Source organism: Magallana gigas, chromosome 1, assembly GCF_963853765.1.
Source record: "Magallana gigas chromosome 1, xbMagGiga1.1, whole genome shotgun sequence".
Classification (NCBI taxonomy): domain Eukaryota; kingdom Metazoa; phylum Mollusca; class Bivalvia; order Ostreida; family Ostreidae; genus Magallana; species Magallana gigas.
Genome location: NC_088853.1, coordinates 17,292,785 through 17,311,159, shown reverse-complemented (window position 1 = coordinate 17,311,159; position 18,375 = coordinate 17,292,785). Strand labels below are relative to the sequence as shown.

The 18,375-nt window shown below is 32.7% G+C and overlaps 1 protein-coding gene across 3 annotated transcripts; it reads right to left on the bottom strand.

The window, feature by feature from the left end:
* Positions 1-1,243: 1,243 nt before the first annotated feature.
* Positions 1,244-17,945, bottom strand: LOC105343447 (VWFA and cache domain-containing protein 1). 3 transcript variants are annotated; one of them, XM_066084519.1, is made up of 24 exons: positions 17,747-17,945; positions 16,792-16,925; positions 16,430-16,492; positions 16,058-16,219; positions 15,415-15,626; positions 14,577-14,721; positions 13,349-13,559; positions 13,118-13,243; positions 12,686-12,768; positions 12,080-12,215; positions 11,564-11,840; positions 10,705-10,816; positions 6,256-6,421; positions 5,672-5,808; positions 5,117-5,289; positions 4,654-4,764; positions 4,261-4,380; positions 4,027-4,129; positions 3,527-3,622; positions 3,257-3,400; positions 2,955-3,061; positions 2,532-2,657; positions 2,100-2,218; positions 1,245-1,671 (listed from the first exon to the last, which is right to left on the bottom strand). In XM_066084519.1, exons 1-24 carry the CDS (start codon positions 17,799-17,801, stop codon positions 1,307-1,309), a joined length of 3,483 nt encoding a protein of 1,160 aa, XP_065940591.1. In that variant the 5' UTR covers positions 17,802-17,945; the 3' UTR covers positions 1,245-1,306. The 3 variants fall into 3 exon arrangements, with proteins under 3 accessions (XP_065940596.1, XP_065940591.1, XP_065940594.1); XM_066084522.1 differs by lacking the exon at positions 17,747-17,945 and adding an exon at positions 17,523-17,730; XM_066084524.1 differs by lacking the exon at positions 4,261-4,380 and having other exon boundaries at positions 1,244-1,671.
* Between the last annotated feature and the right edge of the window lie 430 nt (positions 17,946-18,375).

The following is an 18,375-nucleotide window of genomic DNA, read 5'->3' as shown; positions in this document are numbered from 1 at the left end:
TTTGAAAAACTCGGTTCCTGTGTAATAATTTTATGGAAGTTGGGTTGACATCAAATTAACCACTAGATTTGCCTTGAAAATGCCATATACTTTTTGTTTTTGCCATAAACTAACAGTTCTCTACTGCAAGGGGCGACAAGACGTTGATCACGTGACTTTTGTTGATTACATGTACATAGTTTGTTGATTACATGTACATAGAAAGTATAGTAATAAATAATAAACACTAAGGACTATGGGTAATTCATAGAATCTGATATGTACATGTGTAAATAAGATATCTTAATTTTGATTTGTACATCAAAAATACAGTGTAAGAAATTTATTCGATGCAATTCATAAAACTAAACACACAAGACATACAGGTTATTGTTTTTAGATTTCTACTTTTTAAACAATGTCTTTGTTATTTGGAAAATGAACGTTGCTATATGTATTATTATGCTTTTATTAAGATTTGAAGGAGTACATGAGAGTAAAATCAAACGTTCTGAAAAAGATAGTACCATGTAAGGGGCTAATACAGAAAATCATCAAAATTCGTGGAATTAAAGACGTTTAAAGTACCTGTTTTGATCAGGATTGAGGGTCTTTAATCATTCGTGTTTTTGAATCATTAATAAATGCCAATGAAAAATTCAAATATTGACAGTGCATTTAAAGTTTAAAATTATCCGCATAAAAAAATGCATATGGTTTTATTATCCATAACCGTTTCATTGCGCAACAAAGTCATTCAGAGTCGCTGAGATTTTTGTTTAGGTTAAATACTACAAATCAAATTCGATTACTTTATTCTTAGCTATATAAAGTGCTATATTAATAACTATTTAATTCAAGACCTCTTATACTATTTATTAGGCAAACACTGCAAACTTTTTATCAAGAAGCTGTATTTTCTATAACATAATTAGCTAGACTCTCACCATATGTTTTAAACAATTCTGGATTACGTCGGTTTACAAAAATGTCGCCTTGCTTGCTACTTAACACATACATATTACATTGGATACAATGCAAATGCTATTAGATTTAGGTTCTTGCAATCAATGTGACAATGTCGAATTTCTAACGCGTACCAAATGCCACAATACATAATAAATGAGGTATAAACTATCAAATCACTATGCTTTTTACCATAACACACGTTTCTATCAATTCCGACACAGTTTACACCATAACATTATTTTTGACATTCTTTAACTAATCAATATTAAGAAATAAGAAAAAAATCAATATTATATAAACATTTTATTCACAAAATAATTTTATTTAAAAAAGAATTAACAAACTGTCTGTCTCACATTCATGATATGCCCGTGTCTGGGACAACCGAGTTAGAAACTGTGTAAATGACCCCATCTGTTTCGTTTTCAACCGGCGGGTGCCCGGGCAAACGCCTCCCAACCTGTGCCTTCTGCTCTTGGTGACCATCGTCTATATGTGCTCTATTTCCGTTGTACCTTACTACTTCCTGATAATTATCCATGGCAGGATCAAGGTAAGCTTCATTGTGCTTTTTATTTAGTTTTTGTTTATACCGTCTCAAGCAGATTAGAAACAGTATTAAACTCGATAAGAGAATCAGTAGAATACACACGACAATTATGACAGCAGTGCTGGATTTTGATTTTCCAAGGTCATCAAATGCATCACACTTTTGTTCACAGTCTGTTAAAAAATGATATTAAGTTCTTTGAATTATGACTTTTTTTATATAATTTACTATCAACTTTATTATTGATTGAGTAATGGTTTAAGGAAGAGGAAATCATTCTTTCAGAACCATATATAAATTCAATAAAGTACATAGGGATTAGTAGTAATATATTTATAATAGATTCGATCTCGTACTAACAATACAAATTACCTCATAATTTTCATACAATGATTCCTTATTACTCATATTTGTATAATTTTGAGCAATTGTACGCAGTTTAATTCCGCAGAGCCATGCAAACCTTGCTTGCACCTTACACTACGCCATTGTGATATGTATTAAACAAGACGTTAAAGATTTGATTCATAGTGTTTTCGTAGAACAAAAACTATAAAATGTATATATCTAAAATCACTAATTAAATGACAGTTATACTTACTTTTAGAATGACAAACTTGAACAGGACATGCTTCTTGTGAATCACAGAACGGGTTCTCAAGTAGGTCACCTGACATGCTCACTGAACACCAGGAACATCCGGATATATTATAGCAGTCTCTACATGTAAAAAAAAATAAACGTAAAATATCTCACTCAGATAGGTAAATGCAGCTCTGTTGCTCGAATTCTGAAAAAAATATCCGATTGACGACCTACCTAGGAGCCTCAGTCTTCCCATAGAAAAAAAAGCTGTAATTTACGACGCACGAAAAATTTCTAACGTTAACATACTTATTATCTAATACTTGAGACGTCTATGTACGAATCGTAACAATACCGAAAACCTAACATTTTTTTTTTTAATCAGAAATCGAATTATTGATCATTATCATTTCAAAAGAGTCATTTACTCCATAACCTGTTAACTTACAGTTCATTGTCTTTGCAACTGCAATCACTATCAAAGCATGATGGTAAGTTTGTTATCAGATAGTCTTCTTTGATTGGATTCGTCGTCAAAACAGGGAGAGCAGCACTACATGGTATATGCTTTTCTCTGCGAATAAAAGAATTTCTAAAAACTAAAAAAATACAATCCTACTGATTTCATGTAATAACAGCTTTTCTCTCATAAGATTATTATGATGATTAATTAAGAACGGATGCTAAAAAACAAATTAACAATTTGATATGGAAATTTTAAAAATCCCTTTATTTTTGCAAAAAAACATTCGAATTCTTCAAGCAGAGCTCTTCATTCTTAAGAAGGTACACACACTCTACAAATGACTACGAACATTCAGTTCTATTAAAGACGTTACTATAAATCAAGTCATCCTTTTGATGCACTTACGTTGCATTATATTTATTTTCACATTCGTTGTAATTTACTTGTCTGTAACATAGACAATCGCATGGAGCTGATGTGCATCTGACCACATTTGGTGATTTTTCAGAGTTCTAAAAATATATTCCAAAATATGAAAAAGCAGTTTAAAAATATTACTACACATTTACATTGTATATACAAGAATCAAATATTTTTTCCTATCTTTCTAATGCAATCAACTTGATATCGATAGTCAATAACTTGTACATTATGACTATAAATATTACATCTTAACCTTTAACATTGAATACCGATTAAATACATACTTTAGCGGAGCAACATTGGTCATCTTTGATATTCTTTTTTATCTTGAGAATAAAGAAAAGATTTGTGTTCCGGATTGGCCGAAGTTCATATCCCTCACTATTCATCTTATCAAGTCCGTTCAGGTTGAAAAAAGTTAAAACTACCTGTTTAAAAAGAATATTACAAAATCTAATTATATATTATCAACAGTTTATCATCACATACAGTTAATGCAATTGTTTGGCATAGGAATACGCGGGGCGCACACAATTCTATAATTATATACTTACTCGGTATGTCATTTGCTCTTTTTGACTCTCAACAGACAGACAGGGTTGTTTAAACATTATGTTTTCCTTAATTAGTGATCTTGCGATGGTTCCTTCCTACAAGAAACCAGTAGCGTTTACATACTAGAAACTTAGTAAACTTGACTATTCGTGAAACGAAAAAGGAAAATTATGAATACACGGTTACATATACATGACTTTGTAATAATAAAGTAAAGATCGTTTCTTTGTGGAAAACCTTTAAAACAACGCAATTTGGGAAAATTATTTTCAAAAAGAAATAAATCAGAAGGAAATGACAATCAAAATTATGCTTAATGAATATTTTGAAATTTAGTAAGCGGGTAAAGCAAATTAGTACGTATGCATCGACGCCAATAAACACAAAGTTGCTGTTGTGCAACTGTTGAATTTCATTATTCCCACCCTCCTAAAAAACAGGCTTTTTTTAATGAAGATGCATATTTGATCAACGAAAGCATAAAGTTTAACATACTTACAAGATGCGTAATGTGAAATGACCGATCTTCAAAATAAAGCCCTTTGGATTCTACGAAACTTGGGTGCATAACTAGAAAACCGCTGTTATCGATGACCATACATCTGTAAGAAAATATTTGGCGTCAAAATACTAAGATATTTGCAGCAAATTAATTCATCAAAATTGCAATTTCAATCTTTCACATTGAACTTAATCATTAGGTGGAGTTATTAACAACATAATAGAAACCCACACATATCTTCTGTCATTACAAACGCTGAACATCTTCAAGATTAACTGGTGAAAATAAAATACTGAGATATCTCCAGCAATGACCGCCTCCACATTTTCGCCGTGAGAGTGGTCCCCTTTCCTTTATTTCAATACAACAAAACTATATCATTAAATTTAAAATCAATCATTAATAAAACATTGTTGAAGATACACGCGTTTAAGAATCTTAATGATTATTTATATTAGTGAATGCACGTTTAATTTAATTTTGTTTTATTTAATGAAAAAAGAGAAACCTACCGAATATTGAAGAAAGATTGTTCTATTGATTCACAGTTTAAAATGAATATGTGAAACAACTTAAGCATTTAAAAGAGTATGTATAAGTTTATTGATAATTACGATACAATACCGTTTAATATGTATTGTTCTGCTTATTGAAATCACTTTCCCAGCTCCCCAGTGGTCGTTGTAAGGAGCTGATATTACATTGATGTTACAATTTGCTATTGTTCTCCGATACCTATATTGAAAAAAAAATAGGGATACGAAATATACATACAAATTAAATTAACATTTTTGGTCGTTACTGAATATAAGGAACTGTTCGTTCTTGTCTTATTTTTGCTGCTCTCGCCCTCGTTTTCAGAGGGCAAATTTAAGACTGAGCGAATTTCATATAAATCAAAGCAGGTTACCCTTATTTTACCAAAACAATGCCTTCATGACGGGGTATAAAACTGTCTATGTGTGTTGAAGGACGAAAAGTACACAAGGCAAAATTAATATTGTTTACAGTGCTAATACTTATTTCATGTATTAATTCAATTTCGTTTTAAATCATAAAAAAATATAGTATTTGTCGCAAATCTTACCATTCTCGTAGTTTATGATCGTATGACTGTTGCAGTTTTACCCCAGGGTAAATTCTCACAACGCCCGCCTCTGTGGCTAGAAATCGCCATAGTATAAAATGGGTTTTACGCTGATTGTTTTTCCATATGCTATCAATTTTCTCTGTCGCCAGAATTGAATTTAAAGCAGCTATCTATTTAAGATAGTTTCATGGTAATATTAATTAAATGTGCATAGAAAAACAATAAACACCCCCCCCCCCCAAAAAAAAAATATATAGAATAAATAGAATAACAAAACTAAACAATAAAAACACAATGAAGAAGAAAAAGTATGTAAAGAAAAAATGTATTTTTAAACAAATATAGCTTAAATTCACAGCCTTGTTTTTTATCAAACAAAACCTTGTTTTTACATCGGTCTTTTTAAGATAACATATGCTGTTAAGAATCTAGAAATAGTTCAATAGATTTGTAAAACAAAACTTTTCTCTATTGTTCGTAACAAAAAATGAAGCTTAAAATCGGTCAATATAAATTTATCTATAGGGAAACAAACCGTTAAAACCCAATCACCTTTAATTCCGGATTTGTAGATCTATCGCCAGATATAAAATCTATCATCATTTTAACACTGCTCTTAGTTTCTGCAGTATCCAAATAGACAGTTGGATCTACAAATGCTTCAGGAGTAAGTTTGACCACAGATGACTCTACAAAAGCATACTTAAATATGTAAATGTTATATATATAACCAAATGTCATTATGATACTTTTCGATTTGTTACAAACATTTTTAAAATGATGAACACGTGCCTCTTTCCCCTATCTTGAATTCTGAAGCATAACTATTATGCATAAAGTAATCAATATATTTGAATTTTAAAACTGCCTGTTGCTGATAATGTAAATCAAATTTTACTTATGTGGTCGTTAACATCTTTACTATATGTTTTTTTTCTAAAAATTTATAACTAAAAGAATGGTTTACCTGTAATTGAATATCTTGCAAATTGTTTAGATTTTTGATAATGTAGATTAAATCTTAATAAAGTTATTCATAAAAGTGTACTATGTCCCTTAATATCATGACTATTTGTTTTTCTTGAGCAAATACAACTAAAAACACTATGTACTTAATGTACCCATGACTGGCATACCTGTGGTTGCATATCTTGCAAATTGTTTACATTTTTCTCCTGGCCAACTAGCGATATCCCAGCGATGATATAAAAAAGCAGTATGACTCGGAGGAAGATCTTGCAAAATCCTGTTTACGGAATATTTTGGAAAAACAATGCACAGTGAAAAATTAGTCTCTTTGATCTGTGTAAAAGAATAAAAAAAAGACAAGAATAATTATCTTATAACTACATTATCCAAATTGTATACTTAAGATATTTGTGTTTTTTTTTCTTTACCGACTTCATGATAGTTCAACGCCAAAAATATCACATTAATAGCTTAAGCCCCTTTCACAATTGGCGCAAGAGCAGAAGCGACTAAATATTCGTGCGACCGATAAAATTAGATATGAATCGTAAACTGTTGTCGAAATAATCGCATTTGATAAAAAGTATTCGTACGAAATTCGCACGATCTAAACGAGCGTTGTGCGATGTAAACGCATTAAATCTTACGATATATCTTGCGTCTATATGCGACTGTTGTTCAATAAAAGCGATTGTTGAAAGAAAATGCGATATGGTCGCGCGAGAGACCAGTGAACGGACGATTGAACGTGCGCCAATGCGACTTGACGGGCAATCATGCGTTCCATGGTACGAATGCTCGTGCGAGTCAGAGGGGGTATATATACCGTTCATTTTCAACGCTCTTCAGTAGACATAGCTGAAAGCAAGAGAACATGCCGCCAAAGAAAAAACAGAGATGCAACAGCATTTATGATTATACCTCAATATGATTATTCTATGATATTTGATTGGTCTAGAAAGTCACGTGACAGGGCGCTTTCATAGGAATAAAAAGCCAATATGAGCATATGATGTAGACAAGTATGATTAAATAAAAAATATTTAATCAGTATGATTCTCTATCACAAAACCTACCTATGATTCGAAATTATGAAAGACAAGAGGCCCATGGGCCACATCGCTCACCTGAGGAACAATAGGTATGATAAAATCAGCTCAGTGGAGTCATAATACAAACTATCTGGACAATGTACAATAATACATGACATGTAGATCCTGTATAAATAAAATCCATTTCCCCCTGGATATTCTTATGTTTATAATCATTAGTCTCTTTTCTTACAGGATGATTTTATAGTCATTTCATATGTTGAGTATTGCAGTTCTCAAAAAGATCCCTAACAATAGTTTATATATGGGATATAAACGTACATCAAACTCTGAACCTTCTCGTGAGGCCAAAGAATTGTCCTGGGGCCAAAGTCTTAACAATTATAAAGAATCATCTGGCTGATTAGTTTCTGAGAAGAAGATTTTTAAAGATTTACCCTATATATTCCTTTGTTAAACTTTGACCCCCCCCCCCCAATTGTGGCCCCACCCCACCCCTGGGGATCATTATTTTCACAACTCTGAACTTACACCACCTGAGGATGCTTCCACACAAGAGTCAGTTTTCCTGGCTGGTTTCTGAGAAGAAGATTTTTAAAGATTTACTCTATATAATCATATGTTAAATTTCAAGTTCCAGCTTTGCCGGCGGATTTGTTTCTGAGAAGAAGATTTTTAAATATTTATTGTATATATTCCTATGTTAAACTTCGATCCCCCATTGTGGCCCCACCCTACCCCCGGGGGTCATGATTTTCACAACTTTGAATTAACACTACCTGAGGATGCATCCACACAAGTGTCAGCTTTCCTGGCTGATTAGTTTCTGAAAAGAAGATTTTTAAAGATTTACTGTATATATTCCTATGTAAAACTTTGATCCCCCATTGTGGCCCCATCCTACCCGCGGGGGTCATGATTTTCACAACTTTGAATCTACACTACCTAAGGATTCTTCCACACACGTCTCAGCTTTCCTGGCTGATTAGTTTCTGAGAAGAAGATTTTTAAATATTTACTTTTTATATTCATATGTTAAACTTCGACCCCCCCCCATTGTGGCCCAACCCTACCCTCGGGGGTCATGTTTTTTACAATTTTGAATCTACACTACCTGAGGATGCTTCCACACAAGTTTCAGCTTTCCTGGCCGATTAGTTTCTGAGAAGAAGATTTTTAAAGATTTACTCTATATATTCATTTGTTAAACTTCGACCCCTCATTGTGGCCCCACCCTCAGGTGAGCTAAAAAGGTTAAGTTTACAATTCAATAAGTTGGTTTCTAGAAGAACAGACTTTGAAAATTTTCGTAATAAATATTGACAATTTTTTTTACTTTTTTAATCTTTAGCTTTTAAGATCTGTGTACAAACATAGAATTGGGAGCAAATCTCTGTATCTTGCTTATAATTCGAAGCTTAACACTCAAATATGGTTAGTAAATAGAAATTGTAAACAATTAAACACAAGAAACATGCACTATAACAAATAAAGAACACAATTTATTTTTTCGAAATGAATCATATATATACATGTATATACCTACATATTTCCGTCAGCGATATCAAACTCTATTTAAACTGAATAAACTCGAGAAAATGCCGAGCAACTCAACAAAACCTATTGCATTAATCTACCATTACGCAAAAGATAATGCTGAATTACCGATAGAATGAATTGTATTTCAGTATCCCTACATCAGATTTTGCTTAATTTGCGAAGGTAAACAGTTAATTGTTTGATTTACCGAAGTCTCTAATTGATTTGATACGTAAAAATCCCGAAATACAGACGATAGTTCCCAGGTTACAAAGCATAAATAATGAAAACGAAACGAAAATCAGAACAAGCTAACACCAACGTCATGTGTGAAAACTGTCAACGCATTGAAATATTTAGCCTTAATTTACTTCACAAAATCGGCACCAATGTATTTTGCATGTTTAAAAAATTTCCCTTCATACGTGAACGGTTGCATAGCAAGCAAATTCATCATAGTCAGATCGACCCGTTTTCGTATAATGTCATGGCTGCTTTAAACAAACAACCTCGTTTTAGAAGTATGAAATACGAGTCTTGGTAAAATGCAAACCCGGGTCGTGGCAAAATAAAAGCCGGGGCAGATCGGCAATCGTCAATTCCAAATACGCATTATTTTGCAGCAATATTTACAGCGAATACAAATATACTGGTCCATCAAATATCCCGAAATTTTAATGAGATCGGCAGATTAATACCTGGCAACCTTTTGTTTTGCTCAGGCCAAGTCTTGCCTACCCATTTTACCGTATGCTGAGCCCGAAGCTATTAAACTGATTGAAACACGCCTTTCCTTTATTATTATTTTCGTAATAACTCAGATTTGAAACAGAATTAGCACTTAATTTTTTGCAATTTATATTTTCCTTCCCATAAGGATAATTTATGCTAAACTACGTTGAATTGAACTCGGTAGTTCTTGAGAAGAAGATTATTAAAAATGTACCCCCCTTTTTCTACAGTTTCAAGGTTTTCTCCGCTTTGAATACAGATCGGACTTTTATTTCTGCAATTTATATTCGCCCTCCCATAAGGATGCTTTGTGCCAAATTTGGTTGAAATTGGATAAGCGGTTTTAGAGAAGAAGTTCAAAATGTAAAAAGTTTACAGACGGACAGACGGACGGACAGACGGACGACGGACAAGATGTGAATAGCTCACTTGAGCTTTCAGCTCAGGTGAGCTAAAAAGTGAGAGTAAGAGAGGAAATCAAACAATCAAACAATTTTTAGAAATCAGCGTATTTTGTATAGTCATATCTTGTTCGATTATATTGCATTAATGTTCAGGGAATATGAAGATTTCTTTCCCCAGGAAAACTAATTTCCTGCGGGCGATGCCCTGGTGAAATATGATTTTTCTTGGCGAAATAAATCTTCATATTTCCCTCACTATCATGCAATACATATATATTGTTGATACATGTATGTGGTCTGAAACAGAGATGCTTATACAGGGTATATATATACGTATACTAGTGGCAAAGCATGGCATACATGTATTACAGATAGGTCGTGCAATGATAGTGAAATGATGCAAGATAGCACGATACATGTTGAGCAACAGTCTCATGGTCGCACAATACGCGCATTAACAACTGCGATTCATCTTACGACCTTTAAAAATCGTGCATCACTCTTGCGAGTACACACAACTTTGTTAAACGTTCGTACTAATGTTCGTGCGTTGCACTGCGATGATTTGGATCGCATTCGGTCGCGTCTGAATAGTGTGCATGTCCACTATTTTGAGGTGACTTGATGAGAGCACTTAAACGCATGCAACGAATGCGAGAGCTCGTGCAACGTATTCGAGAGCTCGTGTAACGTATGCGAGAGCTCGTTCAACGTATGAGAGAGCTCGTGCGAATCTAAAAAATTCCGGTCGCAAAGTGGTGTAAAGTGCTCGTGCGCCAATTGTGAAAGGGGCTTTAAGTTGTAGCCGGTGAGTGAATGTATTTTGTTGACTATCATGAGTTCTTAAAGTGGGTTCTGTAATTAACAAAAAACCGTTTCGGTGTCTTACCTGTTGCCATTGGTAAATAACCCTCATACGTGTTCGCTTATCACCCTCCATCAGAAGGTTACCTCGAACTTGTGCCACAGTTGTATTAATCTCTTTACTCCCTGCATGTCCTCTAAAAGAACAATATGGAGAAACACTATAATGATACACTCTTAAATCATAATTTAATCAGACCCAACCTAACTGAAAGTAAATCCCAAATAAACCCTTGATTTACTTTCTGGGTTTACTCTAGGTTTACTACGGGTAACTAGAGTGGACCCAGAGTAACCCCAGAGTAACCCCAGAGTAAACCAAGAGTAAACTCAAAGTAAACCCATAGTGGACACAGAGTAAACCCGGTCAGAAGTATACCTCTGAAGGCAGACGCTAACTGTGTTTTTGGAGTATACTAGAGGCAAGAATTACAAGCAGTGGTATGGCAAGATAAAAGACGAGTCTGCTTCACACACTTCAGCTGACCTCAAAAGTAAACCCAAAACGTAAACCTAGGGTTTAGTTGGGGCTTACTCTGGTGTTAAGTTGGGTCTGATTGGTACTGTAACTTTAAACTATATCACAAACTGCTTATTATGGAGAAATAACTAACCAAACCGTCAACCTTATCTTAATGATTAAAACAGTCAATTAAACTGTGCAAATGTGTGAAATACAATAGTATGTTTTTTATGCATTTGGGTATCTGTTACCAATTGACATACAAACTTCAGGGTACCAGATTTCTACTGACAGCTACCATTTCATGTACAAGTACTATTGCAATGTTTTTTTTTAATATTAGATATTTCATTTAGTTTTGTATCTTAATTGGGTAATCTAATAATAACTCTCGAAATTCGAAGGTGCATGTTTTACACACAATTTCATAGATTCAATCACTTCTTTGACATTTCCTCCGGTTTCAAAATTATCAATATCGTCAACATCGTATTCGTTTGCGTTGCTATCCCTTGGGTCTGGAAGTAATGGATGGATTAAAGTTCGCCCAGTCCCGTCTATGACGAAGGAGTACGTGTCCTCCCCTTGTTGTAAGTACGTAGTGTCCTCGACCAGATCCTTTAGTTTAATGTCAGTACAAACAACCCCTATGAAATTACTATTGGATGTACAGGGAAGGCACATAGACACAATGAGTCCTAGGAAATGAGGAACACATATATACTAGTATCAATAACATATGACCGAATAAAAAAATAAGCAAAAAATAAATAAGAAGTACATGTACATAGAAAAAACAAATATAAAATGCAAACAAAAAAGACCTAATCCTCCAATGAAAAGACAAATAGAATCATGAAATATTTCTTAAGGTATAACAAATTAAAACCCCTCACTTTTTAAATTATTAATAGAGTACGAATTCAAGTATGCTTACCAATGTTGGAGAAGAAATCAACGTAAGGTTTTGTGAAAATTGGTTTCGGAGAAATGGCGTTGTTTGAGTATGAATAGAACGATCCTACAGCTTCTGGAAGATGATTCAAGTTTGTTACTCTCTGATATCGTCCAGTCTAAAATACATATATTCACAGTAAGAGATCAAATGGTCTACATTAATTTTCTGAAGGATTTGAACGTTAAATACATATTTCTGATGTAATTTTTTTTTAACGTCAATATGAAAGTTGAAAATTTTCATAATACACTATATTTTTTTTTCGATTCTTTTTCTTGTGTACCAAACTTAAATAACATACAAAAAACTGGTCAATAGTGTTTTCAAATTCTTTTGAAAGCAATGACATATTTCTAATCATTGGTTCAAATCAAATTAAATTTACGGGACTTCAATGATATTTTTTTTTCCTAACTATTTTGGTACCTCGTTTTTGATACTACATGTAGTAGTTTTTATTAACATTTCAGAATATATGGGTTTGAAAAATTTTTACAATTGAATGATGGTTATGATTTATACTCTGTTTATTTTTGCAAACTGAGGTAACCAATTATAGAATATTTTAACGAGGAAAAAAAATACCTGAGTTGCTCCATGGTCATCGTTATTTTTCGTCTGTTTTGAAATATTTCTGAGCAAAGATTCTGCTGAATCGGATAAAGACCCTGAAATAATTTTTTAGAACATAACAAAATAAAGTTTCGATTTTTTTTTAATATCAGTATCTGGATAAACTTAATTTTTTACTTCCTACAATAGATAAAGGTTATGCTTGATTTTTTTTAAGGAAATCGATTGATTTTATCATTTACAAATCATATTGTCATTATTTGTGTATTTGATAAACATTTATTCAGCTTAAGGAACGTTTAAATTTTAGAATTACCTTTTTAGTCACTCAAACAAGATATTAATTTTTTCGCTATCCACAATGTTACATATATATCTGACATATAAAATATATATTTTACAACAGTTTTTAAAATCTATGGCATTTGCAATCTGAGTGTTTACCAATTGCGAATGTATGGATGACAACCGAGTTCCCGAGCTGTTCGTTGCGATCGCGAATGACCGTCAAGGCGTTGTCACCATCTAAGTTGTCGCCATCAGACACAAACAGGATCACTTTGTCTGAGGCTAGGCCCATCAATTAAACCATAAAGAGCAAAACAAAAAATAGGAATAAAAAGTTAGAAAATCAACCTATTCATCAAACTGAACAATGTACATATATACAAATACCTGTTATTGTGTTGCCTGAGCTCATGAAATAATTGAATGCTGCCTCAAAAGCCAGACTGTAGTTTGTGTTTCCTTTGGTAGTTTGTGAGTTTACGAACGATCGTAAAACCGCTTTGGTTTTTTGTGTGACTACAGCTAGGTTTCTTCCGTAACATGGCTGAACATCCTTTTCTGGTCTATATGCTTTTTCATTAAACATTACAATACCGATCTGGAATTTAAGTACATTGTTATATGTAATATAATTTTTGAAATATTAATATGATTTACAATATACTATAAACAAGATATACCTATATGACTCCACTCGGCGGTATTCATGTATTATAAATATGATTTTCTGATGACGTTCGTCGCAAACTGTATGCAAGTAAATATTCGCCCCGTTTTATTTTTGCCCATTTCGTTCTCGTGGTCGTTGGGCGACCTTAAGACTTCGCGATTTCTTACATATTAAACTATATTTTTTTTAAACTATAATATCTAGGCGAATTCAAGACTTGGCGAAGCCGTTTGCATATACACAGGGGCGAAAATAACACGGGGCTAAAATACATCATTACAGAAAAGGGTTGCTTTCTTTTATCCTGCCAATAACCGTAGTAGAATGTAATCTGGAACATTTAAAGAGGGATGTTTGGTGGTTTTTTGGTTAATTCTAACAATTTCCTTTTAAAGAAAAAACTTAATTATTTGCTCTTTTGCTGCACACAAAGGACACAACAAGTTTTTGAGTTATAAGTTACGTTCATCGAATAGGTACAATATTCAAATGTTTTTACTTGTTGATAAATTAGGTACCATATGAATGGAATATAACTGATTCTAGTTTTATTTCTATCTATAATCTAAGCTCCTGTAAAGTTTAAGAAGCGATGCATGCATTGTCATATTGCTTTTAATTAAGAAATAAACTCAATGATTGTCTATAGCCTTGGTTGAAGAGGTTTACGCTTTATAATCCGCGAAGTGGTCCTTGTTTTTCTTTTTCTGTAATTTACTGCACAAATTGAGTGCGTTTACTTTTTAAAAAAGATATAAATATGTTCAAAACTCAAACGTTACGTCAAACGGATTAGTAGTTATTTGACGTTGGTGCATTGTGACGTGTCTTGTGACGTGTAAACCAGGTTATACAAAAAATATTTTTTTAAATTTAATCCAGCCCGCGTTACAACCAGAATAAAACTATGAAAAATTTAAAGTATTGTTATAACGAATGCATTACCCTATCAGTGCTACCCAATGACTCGAGCACCCTGTGGACAGCATCCTTAGCCTTTTGAAAACGAACTCCAGTCATAGATTTAGATGCATCCACTGCAATAACGACTTCTTTCGGCATAGGAGATAAGCCTTCCTTATAAAACGGCCTGTAAATAAAATTCACATCTGGTTACTTTCTTTGCTGTTGTTACACCTGTACCTAAGCAAACGGTAAACATTAAAGATATTGTATATAATATAAGACACACCCTGTAAATAACATATGCATGTGATATAGAACACAGCTACTGGCTTGGTCTGATAGCAACATATAATGTTCAAGTACATTAAAAAACGTATTGAGACACAATATGCATATGATTACCATACAGGTACTGACATTGCATGATGCCAATATATGATGTTCTGGGTCTAAAGACACAATTGTTTCAATAGACAGAAAGCTGAGAACGATATTGCTGTCTGAATGAACAAGAGATCATGTGTTGCCCTCTGGACAACTGTTTTGTTATATATAATTACCGCTGATTATAGTATAATTTCAAATGGCATTAAGTCTTTCAGGCTGCATAGCCTGTCCTTATGTTTGTTACGCAAATATCGAAAATAAAATAATAAGCTAGTAAATGGCGGTCCAACATTGTTGATTTTGGTCAAACAGAGCTGCCTATATCGCATTTTAGACCGTTTGAATTAACTTTGAATTCGCTTTTGTTGGACTTTTTGTTCATACAAACTATATAGAGAAATGTTTATTAACATATAACTCTACATCGTGTTTAATATCATTACAAATGGAAAACAGAACAGAAAACCATGGTATTAAGCTAGTTTCTTACCTGAATCTCGGGTCATACGAGCTACAGTGGGATAGTTTCGTAGCAGGGTAGTTGATCAGGATTCCGTTTTCAAATCCTACATATTGCCATAAAAGACTTGGATTCTTTTTATGATTAGATTTCATTGTGTTTAAGATACCATTTTTTGTCGGATATTTCTTTTGACGAGACGATATTCCAGAAGTTGTAACACACATTGAATCAAAATCCACCTTTTAAATAAAAATGCAGAAAATAATAAGTGGGATATGTTGTCTAATGTTAAAAAAACACACACAAGAGTACAGTATATTTGCTATCATAATGTGCTTATTCTGTTCACATGTTCTTACGTGAATAAAAAAGGTAATATTTTAAATAAGTTGAACCGTACTAATATTTTGTGCTTAATATATTATTTTTTATAAACTCGAATGAATTTAACAAGTAAATACATATGCGCTTGCTTCTTACATGTTGAATACATAATTTAGTAACCATAATTTTATAGTCCAAAGTGTTCAACAGATTTTTGTCTAAATGTGTGCACTTTGAAATGAATAGAGTAAGAGATTCTCGAGTTTTAGAAAAACAGCATTATGGGTGAATGAGAGGATGTAATACTATGTTTATTGTGAATAAAATGTATTCACAGGACAATTACCTTTGCACGAAAACGGTTTACGTATTTGTATTCAACGTTTTCACAACACTCGCGTGTTGTTCTTTTTGAAGAGAACGAAAGAAAGTCCTGTTCAATGTTTGTCCTTAAAAGATGCAGTGCTTCTTCCATCTCCCTGAACTTTGCAGTGATTGAATCGGCTACCTGAAATAGCCATTTGCTACACAGTATAACACAATAATGTTTTTGTTGGGGTTCTAGAAAAAAAAACCCACAGTATTTTTTTTTTTTTTGGTTCGTATTAAGATACATTTATTTTTCCAGAATTTTATCTCAAAAGCATTGTTTAAAACATGACCATACAACGGGCATGTATAACTTACAACTTCATTTGTGACGATAAGATGTACAAACCTTTTGTGTAACTGTCGAGTAGTCTATTGGAAATGTTGTGTACTCAAGGCGATTAAAATGGTCCTGCAGAAAGTTTATGCACACAATTATCAATTGGTAAAAAAATATCAATCATAAATTGTTTAGCTTAACCTGTTAACAAAAGGTATTCACATAAAATAAATTAATACTTATATCAAACCACATTTCTGTATAGTCGATTGAATGTTAAGATGGTGTTTTGCCTTTTTTATGAGGAGAATTAACATAAATGGCAACCCAGATTTTGATATTGTTCGAGCTTTCAACTAATATTTTTTTTTTACTTTCGAAATGAAGTATATGATAATTTTTGGGTTTTTTCACAACTACGTTTTATTTACCTGCAGTTCTTTGTAGCCGATATCCTCCATTACTCTGTTTAACTCACCAGCGAGAATGTCTGCATTTATTTTGGCCAAAGAGGGACTAACCAAACAAGCAAGAACTAGCACTTTAATAGTTGCCATGTCAAAATCTAAAAAAAAAAGAATAACAAGAGAATTGTTCATTTATTTTTTTAATTGTAACCTATTTAAAATAATGTCTATACTTTTTTTCTTGGATTTTTTTTTTTTTGCATAGTAAGTTATATCGAAAGAAGTAATCTTCGAAAGTTGGTGAAAAATAAAAAAAAATATTAATGTCCATGTTTTATATTAGTGTTCATTTTCTAGCATTTATAAATTAATTGCTATAACATCATTTGCTCACTGTAATGTTTAACACTATCATAAATATATATTGATTTTAAAGTATCGGTTCCTTTTAATCAAAAAACCCTTTGTAATTTATTTGTTGACCTACATTTTTTCGAGGATGTCCATATAACCTACTTTATGTTAATCCTGTTAAACTGGAAATACTTTGAATGACAAGTAAGTACACATATCTTTGTTACAGAACCGTTTTTTCTTGTACATTCATACAGATGAAAAACATTCGTATAATAAATCTAAAATTTTAAATCACCACCAGAAATTCATACTTTGTTATCTTGAAATAAATGTGTTGATATATTTTATGCTTTGCTTGTCTGATTATTTATGTAGTTTTGTTTGATTTAAATACATACCGTTGAAAACGAACACAGTTCATGCTCTAGTAGGCACCGGTCACTCAATTGCATGTGCTGTCTATATTCATTTTTTTAAAAAGACCTTACATAGACCAAACATATAAAAAGACAGAGGTAATTCTTGGATTAAAATTCTTTTTAACTGTGTTGATACAATATAGTTACAGTAATACATAATTTGTTAAATAAACATTTTGTTGTTAGGATAATCTTAATCTTACCTTTTCCCAAGATGTACGGAGGTATTTCATGCTGTATAAATTCTAAACTTCTCATGCAGAACAACGGAAAACCACAGCCGAATTGTGATAAGGCAACAACTGATTAATAACAGCAGTAAAAAAGTGCATACTATTACACGTCATTTAGATTTCAATCAATAAACAAAATCATGGCGTAAGAAAGGAATGACACGACTGCATTAAATAAAATTGCATCAAAACAACAATACGCATGTGCGTTAAATTACTAACAGGGAAAATACGTTTTTATGTTTACACGTGTGGCATGACAACTCGGAATAGCCTACAGTCAAAGACCGAGAGCTTCTGCGCTAGGAAAAAATAGACAATCAGAGATAATCTAATTAATGATTTTATTTCTATGATTATCAAGTAATTTAGCAAAATGTGATTCGAGAATATCTAGGGACAGAGTAAATAGAAGCATTGACTCTTTTCTCGGGCACCTAACAAAAACACTTCTTTTCAACCGAGCCCATTTTTTTTTCCTTTACGTCAGAGCCTTATGTCTTCCTTCCTTACGCATGATTCGGAAATTCTTTTCAACGTATGACCCTGGAGACTTTTATTAAAACAAGCATAATGTTTTGTATGTATGCAATCTTGAA